Source organism: Chiloscyllium plagiosum, unplaced genomic scaffold (assembly GCF_037043375.1).
Source record: "Chiloscyllium plagiosum isolate Xiang-an unplaced genomic scaffold, Cpla_swu_hap1 HiC_scaffold_13, whole genome shotgun sequence".
NCBI lineage: Eukaryota > Metazoa > Chordata > Chondrichthyes > Orectolobiformes > Hemiscylliidae > Chiloscyllium > Chiloscyllium plagiosum.
The window spans coordinates 25,415,238-25,433,743 of NW_028270151.1; the positions used below are offsets into that span (position 1 = coordinate 25,415,238).

Consider the following 18,506-nt stretch of genomic DNA (forward strand, 5'->3'; position numbering starts at 1 on the left):
TTTTAAGGATCTTTCTCAGTACAAACAAGTCTACTCATAGCCTTAGTAACAAGGATATTCCTATGGCCATAGATTTGTTGGAGAAGCATAGGCCGGAATTGTACATCAGGAGCCAGTGGAATCCCAGACACAGCAGACTCCTTCAGAATAGTCCGCAAATGGAAGATTCCGATGGGAAATATCTCTGCATTTCAAGGCTCATTATTGTCAGAGAAATTCATGAATAACTAAAGGAAAGGTAGATGATTACTAGCCTACCAACTCCTGAATAGCTATTAAGCTAAACTCTTAGATTACAATTCCACCCCCCCCCTGCCCCGCCTACCCTTTCCTTGAACACCCTTTATAACACAACAACATCTCCAACCAGATTCCCTCAACCAACTGCCGCCCTGGTGTCAACTGCTTCACACACCAGCCCCAATATTCATTGCATTCCTACCATCCTAAATCTTCCGGTAACCAACCCTGACAAGCCTCCACAAGCCCTTACATCCACCCCCACCTTTTCAGTTCCGACATAACCCATCCCCCAATGCTGCCAACCCCGATACAGCCATCTGACCTACCTGAGGCAAGCCATTATGGAATCATACAGTACAGGAGAGACCTCTTGGCCCATCAAGAGTCTGCACCAACATAAATCACTCTAAATCTACACTCGTCCCACTTGCCAGCATTTGACCCATAACCTTGAAGTGCTCACCCAATTACTTTTAAAAGATCCCTGCCTTAACTACCCGCCCAGACAGTTCCCTCTACCCTCTGGGTGAAAACAATTTCCTCAAATCCTGACTAAACCTCCTTCCATTCAGCTTAAAATGATGCCCCCTTGTTATTGACCCTTCAGCTAAGGGGAATGTCTGTGTTCTATCCATCCTATCCATGTCCATCATAGCCTTATACGCCTCAAATCAGGACCCCCTCAGCCTTCTCTGCTGTAAAGAAAACAACCTGTGCTTATCCAGACACTGTTCATAGTTAAACTGTTCCATCACCCGAAAGATCCCAGTGAATATCCTCTGCATCCTCTCCAGTACAATCTCATCCTTCCGATGATGTGGTGACCAGAACTATACACAGTCTTCCAGCTCCAGCTTAACCAAGATTCTGTACAGTTACTGCATGACCTCCCTGTACTTATAATCTATGCGATAGTTGTTGAAGACAAGTCTCCTGTATTAATCTGTCCTGTCACATTCAAGGAACTGTGGACAAGCACCCCAAGATCCCTCTGTTCCTTGGAAATTCCTAACGTCCTTCCATTAATGAGTATTCCCTTGTCTTGTTTCTTTTTCCAAAGTGTATCACATCACACCTATCAGGATTAAATTCCTTCTGTCATCCTGTCAAGCTGTTTGTATCCTCCGGTAATCTGAGACCTTCTTCCTCACTGCCAACCATCTGACCAATCTTTGTGTCATCTGCAAACTTAATTATTGTCTAGCTCTGATTCTCATCTACATTTTTAATATACAGTACATCAGGGACAGTAAAGGACACAGCAGTGATCCCTGTGGTATGCCACTGAACACCAGCCCCTGTCACACAAGCATCTTCTACCACCAACCTCTCTCTCCTACCACTAAGCCAATTTTGGAACCCACTTGACAGGTTACCCTGGATCCCATATGCTTTTATGTTCTTTATTAGTCTCCCATATGGAAACTTGTCAAAGCTTTTGCTGAAATCCATGTAAACTAAATGGAGAAAATTCTGAGGATAGGATTTAAGTACATTTGGAAAAGCATGGCCTAATTAGGGATAGTCAGCATGGCTTTGTGCAGGGCAGGTCATGTCTTACTAACTTGATTGAATTTTTTTGAGGAGGTGACAAAGGTAGTCGATGAGTGTAAAACAGAGGATGTTATTTACATAGATTTTCATGAGGCTTTCAACAAAGTGTCTCATGGTAGGCTTATCCAGAAGATTAAGATGTATGGAATCCACAGTGTCTTGGCTGTGTGGATTCAGAATTGGCTTGCCCATAGACAGCAGAGGCTATGGTGGAAGGGTGTTTTTCAGGCCGAAGGCCCATAACCAATGGTGTTCCACAGGGATCCATACTGGGACCTCTACTGTTTGTGATATATATAAATGACTGAAATGAAGATGTAGACGGGTAGGTCAGTAAGTTTGCAAATGATACAAAGATGGGTGCAGTTGTGGATTGTGTAGAAGGTTATTAAAGGATACAGTGGGATACAGATCAATTGTAGATATGGGTGGAGAAACGGCAAATGGAGTATAATCCAGGTGTGTGTGAGGCGCTGCACTTTGGGAAATCAAATGTTAATGAAAAGTATACAATTAATGACAGGACTCTGAACATCATTGAAGGATCTTGGGTTCAAATCCATAGCTCTGTGCAAGTGGCCACACAAGTAGATAGGGTGGTAAAGATGGCGTATGGCATCCTTGCCTTTATTGGATGGGAAATTGAGTACAAGACTCAGGATGTCATGTTGCAGCTTTATAAGACTTTGGTTTGGCCACATTTAGAGTATTTCGTTCAGTTCTGGTCACCCCATTCCAGGAAGAATGCAGAGACTTTGGAGAGGGTGCAGAAGAGGTTTACCAGGATTGGAGGGTATGAGCTATAAGGAAAGGCTAGAAAAACTCAGGTTGTTTTCTCTTGAGTGGCAGAGGCTGAGAGCAGAGTTGGTAGAAGTCTGTAAAATTATGAGATGCATAGATAGGGTTGACAGCTGGATTTTTTTTCCTTTGAATTGAAATGTCTAATATGAGGGGCATTCGTTTAATGTGAGAAGGTACAGGTTCAAAGTAGATGTGAGGGGCACATGTTTTTACACAGGGACTGGTAGGAGTCTGAAATGCACCGTCAGGGATAGTGGTAGAGGCAGATATGAAAAGGGTATTTAAGGGACTTTTAGATAAGCACACGAATATGCAAGGAATGGAGGGAAATGGATGAAGGGCAGGCAGAAGGGATTACTTTCATTTGGCGTCATGTTCAGCACAACATTGTGGGTTGAAGGGCCTATTCCTGTGCTGTAGTGTTCTATGTTCTATGTTCTACATCAACTGCACTACCCTCATCTACACACCTGGTCACCTCCTTGAAAAATTCAATCAAATTTGTCAGGCAAGACCTCCCTCTGACAAAGCCATGCCTCCTATCCCTGATCAAACTTGTCTCTCCAAATAGAGATTGATTCTCTCCTGCAGAATTTTTTCCAGTCATTTCCCCATCACTGATGGGAGAGTTGCTGATCTATAATTCCTTCGTTTATCCCTACCACACTTCTTGAAACGTGCGGCACCTCATGGCAGTATGGTGGCTCGTGGATGGCATGGTGGCTCAGTGGGTGGCATGGTGGCTCAGTGGGTGGCATGGTGGCTCAGTGCTGCCTCACAGCGTCAGGGACCCAGGTACAATTCTAGCATCGGGCGACTGTCTGTGTGGAGTTTGCCCATTCTCCCCGTGTCAGCATGGGTTTCACCCAGGTGCTCAGGTTTCCTCTCACAGTTCAAAGATGTGCAGGTTAGGTGGATTGGCCATACTAAATTGCCTCATAATGTTCAAATATATATTGGTCAGGTGAATTAGCCATGGGAAATGCAGAGTTACAGGAATAGGGTAGGGAGGTTGGGGTAGGTCTGGATAGAATGCTGTTCAGAGGGCCGGTGTGGACTTGATGGGCCAAATGGCCTGCTTTCATGCTGGAGGTATTCTATGGTTTCTAAATGGAACCACATCAGCTGGTGTCCAACCCTCTGGCATTTCCCCTGTCACCAAAGAGGAATTAAACATTTGGGTCAGAGTCCTTGTAATTTCCTTCCTTCTCTCCCACAAAGTCATAGAGTCATAGAGACGTACAGCACAGAAACAGACCCTTCAGTCCAACTCATCTATGCCAACTAGATATCCTAACCTAATCTAGTCCCATTTGCCAGAAATTGGCCCATATCCCTCTAAAACCTATTCATATACCCATCCAGATGCCTTTCAAATATTGTAATTGTACCAGCCTTCACCACTTCCTCTGGCAGCTCATTCCACACACGCACCACCCTCTGTGTGAAAACGTTGCCCCTTAGGTGCCTTTTAAATCTTTCCCCTCTCACTCTAAACTTATGCCCTCTAGTTCTGGACTCCCGCACACCAGGGAAAAGACCTTGTCTATTTACCCTATCCATGCCCCTCATGATTTTATAAACCTCTATAATGTCACCCCTCAGCCTCCGTCGCTCCAAGGCAAACAGCCCTAGCCTATTCAGCCTCTCCCTACAGCTTAAACCCTCCAACCCTGGCAACAGCTGTTCCTAAATCTTATGAAATTATGAACATCTTGTAAATCTTTTCTGAACCCTTTCAAGTTTCACAACAGCCTTCCTGTCGGAGGGAGACCAGAATTGCATACAATATTCCAAAGGTGGCCTAACTAAGGACCTGTACAGCCTCAACATGACCTCCCAACTCTTCTACTCAATGCTTTGACCAATAAGAAAAAGCATACCAATTGCCTTCTACACTATTCTATCTACCTGTAATTCCACTTTCAAGGAGCTATGAACCTGTACTCCAAGGTCTCTTTGTTCAGCAACTCCCCAGGACCTTATGATTCAGTGTATAAGTCCTGCCCTGATTTGCCTTTCCAAAATGCAGCACCTGGTATACAACGCAGCTGGACCTGGGGATGTGTCTCCTTTTAAGCCCATCAAATCATCCAATTAGATGGGCTTAAAAGGCTAAAAGTTCATTTCCTTTGCCAAACTGCTTAAGAACCTCAGAATCCTGCTTCTAGAATTCTGTGCATACATCTATCTACTCCTGAGTAAAGAATGATATGAAGTCCTTGTTTAACCCTTAACAATGCCCCTTGGTCCTTAATGGGCCCAACTTGTACCCTCTTATCCTTTTCCCCTTGATATATGTTCTTGGGATTTTACCAATCAGTGTTTTTTCATATCCCTACTTTGGTTTCCTAACTGCTTTCTTAAGGACCCCCAGTACTTTTCTGTCCTCCACTAGGGCATCTTTTGAACTTTTTAAAAGCTTCTCATTTCCTTCTTATCCATTTCTGAAAATTCCTCGACATCCAAGTTTCCTTGGGGCTTGTTACTCCTTTATTTCACCTTAAAGGGACCATGCTGGGCCTGTACTCTCACCAACTCACTTCCATGGTATCTAACACCTCATACACCTGACACCTTACTCACTTGACACCTTACATACCTGGCACCCTAAACCCACACTTATATATTTAGCCTTTCAGAACAGCTGTCAAAGATCCTGGCTGTACTGCTGGATGCTTACATCACAAAATGCATTACACTAACTGGTGCAATGGGAGCATGGTTTGACTTCCCCTGAGTATGCCACAGGAGGGGCAATTATTTTTTCTTTTTCACAAAATCCCTACCTACACTCTGCATGTCTGAAGGAGAACAAGATTGGAACTCTGAGCGGAGTTCAATACTAATACAAAAGGAGTAAAGTGACAATCTCTCTGTGATTGCCACTCTTCAGAATATCCAAACCAATGTCTATCATACCAGTTTAATTGCTGTCATGCAATAAATTACATCTTTTTTAAGAAAAGAGCATCTGCTTGCTAGTACTCAATAATGTTTGACCCTCTACCAAAATAGACCCTTGAACACAGTCAAGAAAAGAGGATTTGTTACTGAATTCCATAAGCAACACAAGTTACCACATAGGACATTTCCTTAATCTCAGGAGTTAATCTTGGGAACCTTCAATTCTAACAGAGTTTGAACCCATAAGTACTAATTCACAGGCAAGGGTGCTATCAGATGAACAAATACTTATATTTTTAATACAGCAAACATTCCCAAAATGCTCACCTGTGCGAGTAAGGTTCGGGCTGTCCAAGGTTTCATTGCCAGTTTGTGCTAAGATCACTGTTCTCAGTGCAAATAATTAGCTGACCTACAATTAATCTCAGTCAGCGGTCCTCAGAACAATCAACCGAGACTCTCACTGGTGACTACTGGTCAGAGATCCCTGTTATGATGAACATCATGAGCTATATCATGGGCTCATGGACATCAGACGATGACAGCCAGTTTGTTTTTCATCACAATCATCACCTCTATCCCCAACCCCCGTGGTGATTTGGCTTGCTATAACTTCTTATATTTGAAACATTTGTCACTACTGTCAATGTCTCAGAATGCCAAATATGACCTGGGATATCTTGGGTGGATTCATTGCCACCAATCCTTCTTTCTAGTATAGGTCTAGGCTACTGATACCTTGCAGGAATAGTTATCCATATGAAGTCTTAGGCAGAAATGTAAGCTTGATCTTAGTTAAACAAAATTTATTTATTTCATATTTTTGGATAGCTAGTTCCACTACATCTAAGACATATAATGGTCTCTTATGAAACATCTCAATTTAAGAGTACATTCACATTCCAGCTTTTACAACATTGCCACACAGTATTGGTAACCAGCACATAATGAGAAGCAGAGCTGAACATTGGAGAACTAGTTAGCTCTTTCCAGGAACAGGTCTCCATATCCTGATGGACAGAGCTTATCTTGTGATGTCAATTATCCCCTTTTTAGGTCTTAGCTGTCTTATGCAAGACCGTTGACCTATAACGAATAGATCTTTTTTCACTGAAGGGATACCAGTCATCATCAAACTTGGTGCCCGAGCAAGGACTCAAAGTCAATTATCAGCTGAAATATTAAGTCTATCTCCTTTTCTCCATCAATGCTGTTGATGTGCTGCATATTACACAGCATCCTTTAATTAGTAACTTGCTATTTGTTTTATAGCTCTCAGGATGGGGATAGTTTTGCAAAACATTATTCATTGTGGAATGTGGGTGTCAGTGGCTGACCAGCATTTATTGCATGTCCCTCGTTGTCCTTGAGAAGGTTACAGTGAGCTGCCTTCTTAAACTGTTTCCGTCCACGTGTGGGGTTGGCTCACGATACCATTTCCAATTGTTAATTTTGATTAGTTAGCACTAAAACTGTATGTTTTTTGCAGGACACAGCTGAGGACATGTCCTAGGGGTATTGTCTCTGGGCTAGTAATCCAGAGCACTATCAAAACTGAATTGAATAAATAACATTTTACAGTCAAGGGCAGTAATAGTTCAAAGTATTATGAGGAAGGACAAAACAAGAATAAACAATTCTGTAGGACCTTGCACAACCTCAGGACATAGCTCAGCTGATTTGATTTGGAAATATTCCTTCAACTATCAGCCAGGTCCCTTGCTCCTTTTGTAATGTGGTGTATTCTTTGTGGAAATTTTTATTTGTTCATGAGATATTGGTGACTCTGTCTAGGCCAACAACTATTGTCTATCCTGAATTGTTAGACATTAGTTAAGAGTCAACCACATTGCTGTGGGTCTGGAGCTATATGGAGGCCACACGGTACAAGACAGCAGATTTCTATTCCTTAAGGACATCAGTGAACCAAATGGGTTTTTACAGCAGTGTTACCATCAGGCTGGCTTTTTAATTCCAGATTTTTAGTAAGTTCAAATTCCACCATCTATTATGCTGGGATCCGAATCCATATTACCATGGGGGTCTGGATTACTAGCCCAGAGACAATGCCCCTAGGACATGTCCTCAGCTGTATCCTGCAAAAAAACATGCAGTTTTAGTTACAGTGCTTCTATCCAGCAGTTTAAAAAGGTGATTCATCACCATCTTTTCAGGAGCAATTATGAATGAGCAATAAGTGTTGGCTTCACCAACATAATCACATCTCATGAAAGAAAATAAACAAAAGTTGGGAAGCCTATTACCATTAACCATTAAGGATCACACATCAAGAGGCACTTAAAATACTTAAAGTTTCAATTACATCAGGCATAAAGAGAAACCATTTCTGCTGATGGGGACATTAAAAATATGAAGACTAGCACTAAACTCTGAACTGGACAGATTGGAGGGGAAAGAGGACGAGCTTTTCCACACAAAGAGAAGTGGTGTTCTGGAATTCTCATTTTCAAAGGCAATGGATTGTGGGATGAAATTAGAGCCTTATAAGACAGTGATTGTTAGATATTTGTTGGCCACCTAGACTAACGGACCAAAGGTGAATAAATAGAGTTAAGAATTAGATCTGAGTCGAGAGTGTGGTGCTGGAAAAGCACAGCAGGTTGGACAGCAACTGAGGAGGAGGAAAATTGACATTTTGGGCATAAGCTCTTCATCAGGAATGATTCCTGATGAAGGACGTATGCCTGAAACATTCATTCTCCTGGTCCTCGGATGCTACCTGACCTGTTGTGCTTTTCCTGCAGCACACTCTCGACTCTGATCTCCAGCAGCTGCCGTCCTCACTTTATCCTTTGTGGGCGGCACGGTGGCACAGTGGTTAGCACTGCTGCCTCACAGCGCCAGAGACCAGGGTTCAATTCCCGCCTCAGGCGACTGACTGTGTGGAGTTTGCACATTCTCCCCGTGTCTGCGTGGGTTTCCTCCGGGTGCTCCGGTTTCCTCCCACAGTCCAAAGATGTGCAGGTTAGGTGAATTGGCCATGCTAAATTGCCCGTAGTGTTAGGTAAGGGGTAGATGTAGGGGTATGGGTGGGTTGCGCTTCGGCGGGGCAGTGTGGATTTGTTGGGCCGAAGGGCCTGTTTCCACACTGTAAGTAATCTAATCTAATATAATCTAATCATCCTCCTTGAGAATTAGATCTGCCCTAGTGTAATAGAATGATCATGTTTGGGTGTTCATGGCCCTCTATTCCTTCTATATTCCTAAGACTGAACTTGGTATCAATATATGTAGAAATATTCCCAAATGCTAATCTATAGCTTTAGTGTTAGGACAGTACTGAAAATTGAAGAACTGATGTACAAGGATATCTGCACAAGAAACAACAGGCAAGATCCATCCAAGAAGGCTTGCTGCATAGCCGGAGGAATCTTGGCTATGGTCTCTGAGAAGCAGCAGGATCACTGCTTCTAGACTGGACATATTTTGCTTCCTCTGACGTGTATTTTTTTTAGGTCTTCCTGGTGGAGCATGCTGGCCGTCGGTCTCTCTACATAATAGGCCTGGCAGGGATGTGCAGCTGTGCATTTCTAATGACAGTCGGGCTAGTTTTCCAGGTGAGTGGATTTGATGCACAAAATGTATCCAGCGAGAGAAGGCACATGTATGCACCTGTAAACATGTAAAGAAAGACTTTGTATTTGCATAGTGCCACTCGTAGCCTTAGAAGTCCATTTTCCTGCTCCTCGGATGCTGCCTGACCTGCTATGCTTTTCCAGCAGCACACTCTTGACCCTTCACAGCAAATGGCAAACTTTTAAAAGTTTATTCACACACCATCAAGATGTTTGGTCACCTGACAGAGTTCACAGACAGATTACTTTTACCCTTGGACGTTTATTTTTAGCTACTTTTAATTGGGTCCACAGCACAGAAATAGGCACCTTTCATTTAGTTTAGACAATTGTTAGAAATTTCTTTTGTCCTGAAAGTACTAATATTCTAATGCAAAAGGAAATCACTTTGGTTTCTTGATAGTTATTACCCTATCTACAAATATATATATACCTGTGGACTAACGGCACAGAGGCCAGTATCCCAACATCAAGTCACCCTTTATTTACATGTGAACCAGATGGGTTTTTCCAGCAATCAGCAATGAATTCATAGTCATTAGACTCTTAATTCTACCCTCTTATTGAATCGAAATTCCATTATCTGTCATGGTGGGATTTGAACCTGGATCCCCAGTACATTATCTGGGTTTCTGGATTAACAGCCCAGTGATAATACCACCAGGCTGTAACCATTGAAAAAAATAGAATATGAGAACTTTATAACTTCAGGTTACATGCTATAATACAGTGATGATTTCATGGGTATAACTTTCAGAGGTATATTGCTAAATTGATCATTAACCATAACACAATACACAAGCCTCTTTTTATGTCTCTTCATCTGATCCTATCAGCATATTGTCCTATTCCTTTCACTCTCACGTGTGTATCCAACTTCTTCTGATTTACTGTAAGTACTCTTTGTGGTAATGAGTTATTGTCTGGGTAAAGACTTCTTTTATGAATTTCCTGTCTGATTACATTTGTGGCCCTATCTAGTTCTGGGCTGCCACCAATGGAAACATTTTCACTGTCTAACCTACTAACCCTTTCACTATCATAAAGCTGTCCATCTGGTTCATATTCAGCTTTTGTTTCAAATAAAAATTCCAGCATGTTCAATATTTCTAATTATTTCTAACCTCTCATTTCTGGTTTGATTCTTTTCTGATGTCTCTTTTTTGTATTTTCAGAGTGCTCCAATCAAGGTTAGGGGCAATTTATTAGCTTGGATAGAGGATTGACTAACCAATAGAATGCAGAGAGTTAGTGTAAGAGATTTAGCAAGATAGAACTGGTAGGGTGCAACAGAGTTAAGTCCTTGTGCCCCACCTATTTACAATCTGTGTTTATAACTTGGATGGAGGGATAGATGATATTACAGCCACATTTGCAGATGACACAAAATTAGGTGGGAAAGTAAGTTGCAATAAAGAAATAAGAATTTTACAAATGGAAATGCATAGATTAGGTGAATAGGTTAAACTTTGGCTGATGGAGTTTAACGTAGAACAGCATAATGTGATCCATTTTGGTCAGCAGACGAGAAAGACAATTTATAACCTAAATGGAGAGAAACTATAGAGTGATTGGTGCAGAGGCACCTGGGCATCTCTGTGCACGAAGCACAGAAAACTATATGTAGGCAGAGCAGATAATAAGGAAGGCAACTTGAATGTTGGCATTTATTGCTATAGGAATAGAGTGTAAAGGTAGGAAAGTATCGCTGCAATTGTACATGACGTTAGTTAGACTGCACCTGAACTATTGCGTACAGTTTTGAAGTGATATAATTTTTGCACTGGGGGAAGTCCAGATGAGATTCAGTTGATTGATTTCAAAGATACGTGTTTTTTCTTATGAAGAGGAATTGAGCAGTTTAGACCTATACTCACTAGAGTTTAGAAGGAAGAGACGAGATCTAATTGAGGCAAGTAAAGTACTAAAGGGGACTCACAAAGTAAATGTAGAAAGATTGCTTCCTCTTGTAGGACAAGCTACAACGAGAGGGCACAGTTTTAGGATAAGGGATGGCAGATTTGAAACTGAGATGAGTAAATATTACTTCTCTCAAAGGGTTGTGAATCTGTGAAATTCATGATCCCAGAGTGCAGTGGATTCCCAGAGCACTAACTAAATTTAAGGTGGAGATAGCACATTTTTAATTAGTAATGGGTTGAAAGATTATGGAGAGTGGGTGGGAAAGTGGAGTTGAGATCAGATGAGATCAGCTATGATCATGTTAAATTGTAGAGGAAACTCAAGGCTTACTTCTGCTCCCAGTTTTTATGTTCTTATGCTCCTTCTTTACCCACAGCACAATTTCACCTGGATGAGCTACCTGAGCATGTCAGCTATCTTTATCTTCGTAGCCTTCTTCGAGATTGGACCAGGCCCGATCCCTTGGTTCATTGTAGCTGAGTTATTTCGGCAAGGGGCACGGCCAGCTGCTATAACCATTGCGGGTTTCTGCAATTGGACCTGTAATTTCATCGTGGGAATGTGCTTCCCATACATTGCGGTAAGGGAATTTACAACCTGCTTTTTCAATGACATATAAGTCTGGAAAGACATAATCCAAACTGACATCTTAATGTGTCTTTGTTCAAAAGGGTGATATCTCCAGGATTCACTAATGCTATACCCCCAACATGCTAAGACCATGATAAAATCACTCACTCCTAAACTCCATCACAATTTGCATTTAGTTAGCATTTTAAGCGTATATATAGAACATAGAACATAAAAGCGCAGTACAGGCCCTTCGGCCCTCGATGTTGCGCCGATCTGTCATACCAATCTGAAGCCCATCTAACTTTACACTATTCCATGTACTTCCATATGCTTGTCCAATGACGACTTAAATGTACTTAAAGTTGGCGAATCTACTACCTTTGCAGGCAAAGCATTCCATACCCTGACTACTCTCTGAGTAAAGTATAGCAGAATAAGTCAGAGTAGTAGAATTCCAGAGTTTTGGGTCCAGGGCAATGTTAGAGCAATTAAAATCAGGGATGTGCAAGAGGCCAGAATTAGAGAAGCAAAAAGATCTCAGAGGGTTGTGGGCTGAAGAAGCTTACTGAGATAGGAGAGATTTTGAATATCAAAGTGTTGCTTAACTGGGAGACCATTTGTATGTTGATGAGCACAGCAGTGAGGGTGTGAGTGGGAATTGGTGTAAATTGGGACAGTGACATATGACTGTAGCAGACAAAGATTTCATTTTATTGAGCAGACGAAGTGAAAACCAAGAAGCACAGTGCCCAAAGTCATGTAGACAGAAATAAGGAATAACACAGTTTTATTTAATCTTGTTGGCATGACTCTGATCTGATCAGTGCAAAATGTTGTTTTATAGAACCATTAAAAAAATTTCAGCAAATGAAGAGACCATTGAGCTCAACATGTCTGCACTGGCTGAATAAATATGCTGCCCATCCTAATCCCAGTAAGTAGGTCCCAGTCTGGAGTTTTGCAGAATACAGATCTTCAGGTGAAGAGCCAGGTTTCTTTGACATCAGTTTCTTCCCTAATTACCAAACCAAATGCAAAATTCCAGACACGCAACACCCTCTGGGTGAGAAAAGTTTTTCTCATGTCTCCTATAATCCACCAACCAATCACCCTAAATCTATGCCGAGGTTTTATTCAGGATTTGTTCTGCATTCACCTTAGTGGAATGTAAAGTCAGCAAACTAATTGGTGGATTGCATCATATCAATTTCCCTGATGGAACAGCTGAATGAAATTATATCCTAAGAGTGTGTGATGCATTTAGAGATCTCTCTAAATTCTATATTCCAGCCTATTGCCATGGTCTTCAGTGTACAGGTGCAAACGCATCCAATCCCAATTAGGCAAGAAATCCGAAGAGTGGAAAAATAGAGTAGTGCAGCATGAAAACAGACCCTTCAGTCCAACTAGTCCATGCTGACCGTATTCCCAAATGAAAGTAGTCCCAATTGCCTGCAATAAGCTTATATTGCTCCAAACCTTTCATATTTATGCACTTATCGAAATGTTGTTTAAACAGTGCAACTGTAGCTACATCTACTGAACCATTCTCTGTGTAAAAAAGTTGCCCCCCATGTCCTTCTTAAAACTTCCTCCTCTTACCTTGCAAATATGCTCTCTAGTTTTGAACTCCCCCCACCCAAGGGAAAAGACCTTTGCTCTTCACCTTATCTATGGCCCACACAATTTATAAACCTCAATACGATCATCTCCGAACTTCCTACACTCCAGTTAAAAATATCCCAGCCCATCTAGCCTATTTTTATAACTCAAACTCTCTATTCCTGGCAACATGCTGGTCAATCTTTTCTGAACCCTCTCCAATTTAACCATATCATAGGGCAACTAGCATTATACACAGTACTCCAGAGCAGGCCTCACCAACACCTTGTACAGCCTCAATATTACATCCCAACTCCTACACTCAAAGGTCTGATCTGTGGTGACTTTGGAAGCTGTGGGACACTATCTCAATCTCCAACTCGAGGCTTTGCCCCATTAGAATGAATGTCAATCTAGAAAGTAGACTGATGCATCAGATTTATCCACTGGTCAGGAACTATAGTTGACAAAAGAAACTTGTGACATGACAGCTGTTTCACCTGAAGCAGACAAGATTGACAGGCAATGAAATTAACAATTATAGAGCAATGAAGGATTTTGACATGTTGTAAGGGTAAAAAGTGCAATCTTATGTTGGAGCTTAAGCAATGAAGCATCACAAACTATTCTAAGATTGTGAAAGAGTAATTTCTTTGCACAGAGCATTTTTAGAACATGGAAATACTTTAAAATTGTGGATTGGTTACAACACAGACGGCCATTTGGCTTATACAGTCATAGCTGCCTCTAGGCAAGAGCAACTCACTTGCCATTTTGCTGTAATCCCTGAAAAAGATTCCTCTTGAGGTGCCACAGGAAGTGCTTGAAACAGAGAACATTGCACCTTCTAAAGGAAAATTAGGTCGATATTTGAAACAGAGGAATTTGCAGATCTGGAGGAAGAGAATGGTTTCAGGACAATGGGATTGATAGAGAACTATGGTGAGATAGAGGGACTAGTATTAAGTTCATAGAATCATAGAATCCCTACAGTGCAGAATGAGGCTATTTGACCCTTCGAGTATGCATCGACCCCCTAAAGAGCATCACACCCAGATCTGGCCACCTCCCCTAACCCCAAAACCCCACATTTACCATGGTCAATTCACCTAACCTGCACATCTTTGGATTGTGAGAGCAAACCAGAGCACCCAGAAGAAACCCAAGGAGAATGTGCAAACTCCACACAGCCACCCAAGGATAGAATCAAACACGGGTTTCTGGTGCTGTGAAACAGCAGTTTTGTTCATGATGAAGGGCTTATGTCCAAAACGTCGATTTCCCCGCTCCTCGGATGCTGCCTGACCTGCTGTGCTTTTCCAGTACCACACTCTCGCATCGGCAGTCCTCACTTTCTCCTAGCAGTGTTGGACCAGTTTGCTTCCTGTTTTGCTATAAACATTTGTGCGTATATAACTCAAGTACAAATTGGGAACTATTTCTGACTCAATCCTCTTCAGGCTGATTGATCACTATTTCCTTTGAAGACATTCTCTCCACATTTTCTCCACAGGAGCTGTGTGGTCCTTATGTATTTGTCATTTTTGCTGGGCTGCTCTTTGGTTTCACCTTATTCACGTACTTCAAAGTGCCCGAGACAAAAGGAAAGACATTTGAACAGATCGTGCAAGGATTCCGACAAAAGAAATTGTCATCAGCCCAACTCAAAGCTTCCGCCACTGAACTAGAACATTTGGGCAGTACAGAGGCCTAATGGATGGACAAAGGGAAAAGATCAGATTCTGAAACTTTCTACTGTGCATATTGCGGTGAATGGATTCAAATTAAGACTGAAACAGGAACCATGTTAAAAGGTGTACCAGTAACTCGAGGGAAACATGTTGGAAAATTGCTGTGCATCTTCCCTTGCTGTTGGATGGAACCAGAACCATCTACAATGCATATTGATATTGTACAAAGAATGACTAAATGAACACATTTAGTAAAACAGATTTCCCAGTGTGGGCTGGTGCAAGTCTGGGCTGGATCCCAGTGTAAGCTGGATCACAGTGTGGCCTGGATTGTCTCTTTGCCCTTTGTTCCAATGCTGTCCTGGAGGTGGATGCACAAGATCATTCTGTCAACTGTCCATGATTAATCTTAAATTTCTGGTGACTCCAGGTTAATTCCTGGATTCTGGGGTAAATTGCCCTGGAGGGTTATCATCAATTTCTTTCTCTGTCTGTTTTCTTTGAACACTTTCACTTGAAAAGGTTCGGAGTTGGGGAGAAACAAAAAGTTCTTTTAAGTGACAGTTGAGCATTAATCAAATCACTAGAGATGAACATTGATGACATTAGGGCACAATAATAATGGTGCTAATGAGAAACAGTTTGAGATTACTCTGCGTGGAATTAGTGGATGAACACTTACCTTGTTTAAATGAAATTAATTGCCCGATTGGAGTAAAACAGAAATGAACTCCATTGTGTTCATTGGATTAGCACCATCTGCTAAAATGAGAGTGCCATTTCAGATGAACTGATAAAGGATTTTGGAAATAGAATATAACTTTTTTGGGGAAGGAGTGAAGTGGTGCCTATTGTGCACTCTGCCTGATCTTTTCTTCACTCATGAGGAGAAAGTGAGGTCTGCAGATGCTGGAGATCAGAGATGGAAATGTGTTGCTGGAAAAGCGCAGCAGGTCAGGCAGCATCTAGGGAACAGGAGAATCGACGTTTCGGGCATTAGCCCTTCTTCATTCCTGAAGAAGGGCTAATGCCCGAAACGTCGATTCTCCTGTTCCCTAGATGCTGCCTGACCTGCTGCGCTTTTCCAGCAACACATTTCCATCTCTTTTCTTCACTCATGTTAATGCAAAGGGAAATGGCGATCTGATGTACAAAGATACATGTACATTCATTGCCACACAAGTTGTGATTTTTTTCCCTACTTCCTTTTATTGAAGGCCATGCTTTTCAGTGTGTTATTGCCATGCAGCTTTAAAGTTATTATTAACTACCCAACAGTATTCTTAAATCCTGCCGAGAAGAATATTAGCCAGGATTTTGTGCTTTTAATGATGTCATCATTAGCCTTTGAAGTTGCCAGCAACTTCTGCCATGCATAGTTAAATGTGGAAATCCAGAAATTGCTGTTTTCTGCTCCTCTGCAGGGTGCACTGTTGAAGTGTCTGTAGGTGACAATCTGTCAAAATCACTGACTGATGAAAATTGTACCTTCTAAGTTGTAATCTTGCTGTTAACAACCCACAAAATGTCACACCTCATTGAAACCTTCCCAGGTTTTTAAGTGCATTTAGTTACAAAAAAACCCCCAGAAACCTTTGGAAAAACTCAGCAGATCTGGCAATATCTGTGCAGAGAAAGCAGATTTAACGATATGGATCCAGTGACCCTTCTTCACAAGGACCCGAAATGTTAATTCTGCTTTCTCCCCCATATCTGCTGTCGGACCTACTGAGTTTTTCCAGAAATTTCTGTTTTTGTTCCTGATTTCCAGCATCTGCAGTTTTTTGTATTGTTCATATTTAGTCACAAGTACCGCTGAACAATCAAAAATTTTATATAATGGTGTAAAGGAAGAAGTTTCCATTTTAATAAAACAAAATATAGTTTTACAATAATATTGCAAAATAGTTTTAAAAAGTGAAGGATAATCAGTATATTCCTCTTCTTAGGTTGCTTATTTGATAGCATCGCAATTGCTGAATGCATGGAGATACCCTAGACTGGATGCCAAATTCAAATTAGCATTGGGAAAGGGGAAGTCCCCACCAAAGATATTGTTGGAGCTTGGTTTTCATCAAGATCTGTGATCTGAATCATTGCTTCTCCATTGACCAGAAGAAAATATATTTTGCACAGATTTAGGCCATTTGAGCAGTGTGCACTGCTTCTCCCTACCTCCTACTTGTAGTCCTTCTGTTATTCTGGTTTGAAAGGGAGGTGATGGAATACTGCAAGTCTATGGAGGAGATCATAAGTGGAAAAGTACTTATGTAAAGTTTCTAATTAAATTATTCATCTATAATTGTTCATTTCTTTTATAGTAACTTTTGTCTGATTGCTAAAGCACTGAAAATGGGTGAATTGAGGATTGAACTGAATCTTCACTGGTGATTTACTGGCATACCAGACTCTGGGGAAGCAACAATTGAGGTATTCATTAATTCTTTCCTCAAGGTGACAGACTTTGTATCAGTCACCAGCCCTGAACCCATCAGCCATCAGTGCTTGATCCAATCTTTTGTCTCTGAGAGCCATTTTAGAATGTTTAGGATTAATTTTGCAACATTAATCATAGCATAGGTGGTGCCATGGCTCAGTGGTTAGCACCGCTGCCTCACAGTGCCACGGACTTGGGTTCGATTCCACTCTTGGGCATCTGTCTGTGTGGAGTTTGCACATTCTCCGTGTCTGCGTGGGTTTCCTCCAGGGGCTCTGGTTTCACCCCACAGTCCAAAGATGTGCAGATTAGGTGGATTGGCCATGTTAAATTGCCCACAGTGTCCAGGTTGTGTACGTTAGATGGATTAGTCATGGGAATTATAGGGTTACAGGGATAGGATGGGTCTGGGTGGGATGTTCTTCACAGGGTTGATGTGGACTTGAAAGGCCTAATGGCCTGCTTCCATGCTGTAGGGATTTTACGATCTCACTCCTGATCTTAAAAGATACAATCATAGGGAGAGTGGCATGGAGTTGGATTAGAGAGGGATGGGCAGGCTGAGTAGGTATTCAGAGTAGTAGGCCTGGATGTTGTGATCAGGAAGTGATAATATAGAATAATGTACACCAGCAATTCATGGAAGCTGATCCAAAGAGCAGCATATTACTCACTGCCTGCCTCTCAGTAAATGTCATCTGCTATGCAGAGATTTATAATGTTTGAGGATGGATTTAAGTCCCATTAACACATCTAGTCGTATTTTTTGAAAAGACTCATGTACAATTTATTAAATTAATTTGTTAACAGATTGAACAGTTGGTTACTGAAATTTACTTCAAGACTTTTGATTATCATGATGTCAAATGCAACAAAGAAAGCCTCTGTAATGTACTGTATTTTATTAAAACACATTACAAAAGGAGGATGAGTAGGAGAAGGGATGAGTTGTTATGTCCAGTTGGAGCTGGAATATTGCACGCTGTTCATTTCTATCATTTCAGATTTGCAGCTTTCTCCCCAACAGTTCTAAAGAAGGATCGCACTAGACTCAAAATGTTAACTTTGGGTGGAATTTTCCACTCCCTTGAGTGGCATGGGGAAGAGTCTTAGAAAGATACAGCAAAATGAAACAGGTTGGAAAAATTCTTGATTTTCCTTTCAAGCTTCAAACACCAA

The 18,506-nt window shown here is 41.5% G+C and overlaps 1 protein-coding gene across 2 annotated transcripts in view; it reads left to right on the forward strand.

The window, feature by feature from the left end:
• slc2a2 (solute carrier family 2 member 2) overlaps positions 1 to 15,847 on the forward strand; it is a 42,967-nt gene extending 27,120 nt beyond the window's left edge. For both annotated transcript variants that reach the window (XM_043702579.2, XM_087993380.1), the window contains 3 exons: positions 8,982 to 9,083; positions 11,401 to 11,604; positions 14,713 to 15,847. In XM_043702579.2, coding sequence (XP_043558514.2) covers positions 8,982 to 9,083; positions 11,401 to 11,604; positions 14,713 to 14,913 — 507 coding nt within the window. In that variant the 3' untranslated portion in view covers positions 14,914 to 15,847. The remainder of the gene's footprint in view (positions 1 to 8,981; positions 9,084 to 11,400; positions 11,605 to 14,712) is intronic.
• The last annotated feature ends 2,659 nt before the right edge of the window (positions 15,848 to 18,506 follow it).